General features: G+C 38.4%; 2 protein-coding genes across 2 annotated transcripts in view; one reads left to right on the plus strand and one right to left on the minus strand.

Annotated features, from left to right (window-relative positions):
• Window positions 1-1738, plus strand: part of MRPL33 (mitochondrial ribosomal protein L33) — a 7995-nt gene extending 6257 nt beyond the window's left edge. The window contains exon 4 of the mRNA XM_012652434.1: window positions 1430-1738. Coding sequence (XP_012507888.1) covers window positions 1430-1479 — 50 coding nt within the window. The 3' untranslated portion in view covers window positions 1480-1738. The remainder of the gene's footprint in view (window positions 1-1429) is intronic.
• A 1682-nt stretch (window positions 1739-3420) lies between these two features.
• RBKS (ribokinase) overlaps window positions 3421-4826 on the minus strand; it is a 91141-nt gene continuing 89735 nt past the window's right edge. The window contains exon 8 of the mRNA XM_012652534.1: window positions 3421-3700. Within this exon, the coding sequence (XP_012507988.1) occupies window positions 3527-3700 (174 nt within the window). The 3' untranslated portion in view covers window positions 3421-3526. The remainder of the gene's footprint in view (window positions 3701-4826) is intronic.

Consider the following 4826-nt stretch of genomic DNA (forward strand, 5'->3'; position numbering starts at 1 on the left):
GCTCTTGCTCAGGCTGGTCTCGAACTCCTAAGCTGAAACAATCCGCCCGCCTCGGCCTCCCAGAGTGCTAGGATTATAGGCGTGAGCCACCGTGCCCAGCCTAGTTTTTCCTTCTATGTAGAAAACCAAGGGGGAAATATTTCTTGCAATTAATAACATTGTTTGATGGGAAACTATTTTGGTTCTTTACTATCGTCTTGTATTGTCTGCTTTGGAATCTTAGGAGGATCAATGCTCCTTATTTTTTAGATGATTTGAAGTATGTTAAAAATATCCCTTATGTATGATGTAGTATATATATTTTATTTTTACTAATATTATAGGTAAAATTCTGCTGAGTGGTTAATGGTTCTTAAATCCAGCTGCCCATCAGAATTGTTTGAGGAGTTTAAAAATATTTATGCTTCCAGCCCAACTCTAGCTCTGTTAAACCAGCATTAGGTTGGAGGTGAGAATTAGCTTATTTATTAATAGTTTTTAAATAAGCTAATTCTTAATCATAGAGAGCTTGGGAATCTGAATATCTGTATTGATTGTAGAAGAAGAAAAAACAAAGCTAAAATCTCTTTGTATGTCTTTGTATGGTAGGGATCAGTGAGGAGTTATGTCATTGCACTTCGAGTTCCTGGATCTTCCTTGGGTGCGTGCGTGTGTGTGTGTGTGTGTGTGTGTGTGTGTGTGTGTGTGTGTTTTAACAAAGAGGAATTAGGTGGGGTGGGTGTGTGTGTATGAGAGAGAGGTTGGAAGTTAATGGACTGCTACAGGGTATTATAGGACCTATAAAAGCCTTATTACCCAGTGTCTAGTCTCCAGTCTTTCATCCAGGCAGGTAATACTTTTGTTTTGGTTTTGTTTCAGAGAACTGTACTCTGTAATAGTTACAACAGTGAGATTTTGGTTGTAATAGTCTATAACCAAACTAAAAAAAAAAATCTATATTTACGTGTATTAAACCATCTCTGGAAAGCAGAGGTTTAATGTGTATTTACTTACCCTTTCAGCCAAGCTGCCTTCTTTTACGTGGTCTGCTCAGTTCTTGCTGCTCTTTTTCTGGAATCCAGCTCCTACCTAGTCTGTCCTTGCTTACCTCCTATGAGTGTACATTAACTGGGTAGAGACATTGAGTGTTTTCATTTTTGTCCTCAATTTTGTCTTTTAATGTGAATATTTCACATTGGTTGAAATTTGACCTTGTGGGGTGCCAAGGATGTCACTGATTGGCTGGTGGCCCTTCCCATTTTCTCCAGTCTTCTCTGGCCTCTGGGATGGAGAAACTGAGTTTGCAAATAAGCTACATCCTCATGTCAAAGGAATAGTATAAATAAACTAAGAGAAAGGAAAGGGCTCATGGTCTGATACATATTTTTTAATAAAAATGGTGATGATACGTTAAAATTTTCTGCTACAATTCTTTTTTCTCCCCCTATAGTGAAACAAAGAGTCCTCTTCACGGAACAGAAAAAAATACGCTCCCTTTAAACAATGGATTGAAAATGAATTTGATTTATAAATGAGAAGACTGAGGGCGGGGATACTGATTCAAAAATCTTACAGTGTGTAATAAAAGAAGAGGAAATGGCACGGAATCACTGCCTCCTGTGATTTGAAGGCCATTGTGAAGGAAAACAATGCAGTGAAAGAAAGTTCTTCATATTAGGAAAGATATCATTGCATCACATTTATTTATCTTTCTGGATATTTTTATAGCCCTTAATAAAAAATTTAAAATAGCCTATGCTATTGTCTCTTAATGATGTTTTTACCCACTGTTTGAATTTTTAAAAATCAACCACATTACTAAAAAAATAATCATTGTTTCATGTACTAAAAGAAAATTTTCCGTAATGACACTTATGCAAGAGTTTCCAGCCTACTCCTCCTTGTACTTCATAGAAAAAGGCAGAGTAACACTTCAGAGTCATCTTGAAGAAACTTCTGTGTAATAACAGAGATGGCAAATATCAGCAGGAATGGAAAGAGGTAAGCCTCATAACAAAAGAAACCAGTAGAACTTGTATTTCTGATTTGTGCTTATATAATTAGGAAAAACGCTATTGGTCCATATTCTCAAAACTCAGGTCACCAAAGCAGTATCTAGGATTTTCTAGGGCAGCCAAAGCAGACCCCAGGGACCCATCCACTTCCCAGTCCTCAGATTGAGGCAGGCTCCAGGCTGAGATGCCCCTTCTGTGGGCAGAGTGGAGGCCTAGCCGTGGAAAAGCTGTGGCCAGGGATGCTACCGTCTGTGCCCAAACGCCCTAGATTTTTCTTTTTCTTAAAATAAGAGGAACTATAGTGTATTTCCATAAAGGCACTGTCACAGAGGCACAGTGGTACTACATAGCTAACTAGCTTGGAAATTCCATGGATAATCCCTAGTGTTCAGATAAGGACCTCTTCCCTACCCAGATTCATACACTTTCTCACTCAGGCTTTTGCTTCCCACAAATTTTCAAAATTTTCCAGTTTTCTCCTTTATTTGTCAAATTTCTGGTTGAAAGTAAGAAGGATCACTCACATTTTAACCAGCTCTGCCGGTTCACTTCCTACATCCCATTTAAAGCATCTGTGTAGGAGAACGATAGAGTGCCGACCCTGGCCACAAGCATTAAGAAACCAGTGCTGTCCCAAAATATTAAATAATAGGTGTTCCTTCCCCATTGCCCAATGTGTGTCTTTGGAGGCAATATAAGAGGCAGCTTGCTGGCAGTGGAATTAGATATAGACAGACAGTTGGGTTTAGTCTTAAGGGCTTGTGGCATTATAGTCAATCAGCTATTTTATGGCATCTTGTTAAAGCTCTGGTTCAAAGCAGTAATAGGTGAGATCTTGGCTATTTGTAGGCTGCAATGGTAACCAATGGTCTTGGGTTACAGAAAAAAATATTTCACCTGATCCTACCTAAGCCAGCGTAAAGGGTCTGTGACATAATGGGTTGCTTTTTTTTTTTTTAAATCTGGTTTGAAAAATGACTTGTCTATTCAGCCCACGGGCTGAAGGTGGCCTGCAAGTGGTGTTTACCTTTTTCCTTTTTAAAAAATCAGTTGCTGATACATAACACTGAAAGATTTCAATAAATATCCAAACTTCTGATTTCACTTGCAGAACCAAAAGTTTTGACAACACTAAGCTAAAGCTGAATATCACCTGCCTCTCAGAAAGTGCTTGAGATGTCCAATTCATATGACCTCTTCCCTTATTTAATATGCTCTGCTCTGGCTCTAGACACTGTTGTCTACAGTTCTGCTGTATGATGCACATAGTGCATTATCAATTTATTGGCAATTGAGTTTGCTGGTTCTTGATAGTGGTAGTATTTGTACAAATCTTGGTCGTGGAATCTTTAATTGGCTCTTGCAAATGCATGAAAAGCAAAGGACTCATCATCATAAATCAATGAAAGTGTGAGGATAACTTTCAGTAAATGAACATAAAATTTTCAAAGCAAGAAGAGGATATTTTCTAGTAAGTGTTAGAAGTGGCCACTCCCAAGTGCCAGGTATATTTATTTTGGGGTTAATAGCAATCAAAACAGAGTACGTGGAAGGTCTTTTCTGTATGGATAAGATGACTGTGTTCCTGCAGTCTGGACACTGACTGCTGCGATGAAATTGGATCTCTTGAGCATTTCTTCCAAGGGCAAATTTGGGTAGTAAGCCAGGTAGAAGGCCAAAGCTCCCACGAAGCTGTCACCAGCACCCTATAATTAAAAACAGTTGTGGAAATAAGCATGCAGTCAATCTGTTGCCCAAACTTTATATTTGAAATTTTAAATATTTAAATAAACTTCTTATTTTAGGATAGTTTTAGATTTGCAGAAAAGGTACAAGAATAGTACCTAGTTTCTGTATATCCTGTGCCCAATTCTGTTACTATCATACTGTGGTACATTTATCACAGCTAACGAAATTATATTGATATATTATTAACTCCATACATCATCGGATTTTATTAGTTTTTGCTTAATGTCCTTTTTCTTTTCCAGTGTCCTATCCAGGATACCATATTACATTTAGTTGTCATGTTTCCTTAGATTCCTGCAGGCTATGACAGTTTTTTAGATATACTTTGTTTTTGATCACTTTGATAGTTCTGAGGAGGGCTGGTAAGGTATTTTGTACCATGTACCTCAATTGGAATTTGTCTCTTTTTCTAATGGTTAGACTGTGGTTATGGTTTTTGGGAGGAAGACCACACAAGTGAGGTGTCATTCTTATCACATCATATCAAGGGTACATACTACCAACTTGTCTTGTCACTGATGATGTCAACCTTGATCGCCTGGCTAAAGGAGTTTGCCAGGTTTCTCCCCTGTAAAGTTACTTTGCTCCCTCTTTTCATATTGTACTTTTTAGAAGCAAGTCACTAAGTGTATTCCACTCTTAAGGGATGGGGAATTACGCTCTGAAGTTATGCTCTAGCTCCTTGAGGGTGAAGTATCTACATAAATTATTTGCAATTCCTCTGATAGATTTGTCTCTTCCCCATTTATTCAATCACTTATATAAATATGAACTCGTGGATATTTATTCTTTGGGCCATAATCCAACACTATATTATGTTTTTGCTCAAATTGTTCCAGCTTTGGCCATAGGGAGCTTTTTCAGTTGGCTCTGTGTCCCTTTGACATATCCCCATTGTTTTGTTTTGGAGAACTTTCTGGCATTACAAGATGCTCCAGGCTAATCTTGTATATTCCCTGCCCTAGCCCTAGAATTAGCTATTTCTCATTAAAAATGCATGCAGATGGTGGCGCATGCCTGTAGTCCCAGCTACTCGGGAGGCTGAGGCAGGAGGGTCACTTGAGCCCAGGTCGTTTGAGGTTG

The sequence above is a fragment of the Propithecus coquereli genome, unplaced genomic scaffold, assembly GCF_000956105.1.
Source record: "Propithecus coquereli isolate 6110/MARCELLA unplaced genomic scaffold, Pcoq_1.0 Scaffold39, whole genome shotgun sequence".
Classification (NCBI taxonomy): domain Eukaryota; kingdom Metazoa; phylum Chordata; class Mammalia; order Primates; family Indriidae; genus Propithecus; species Propithecus coquereli.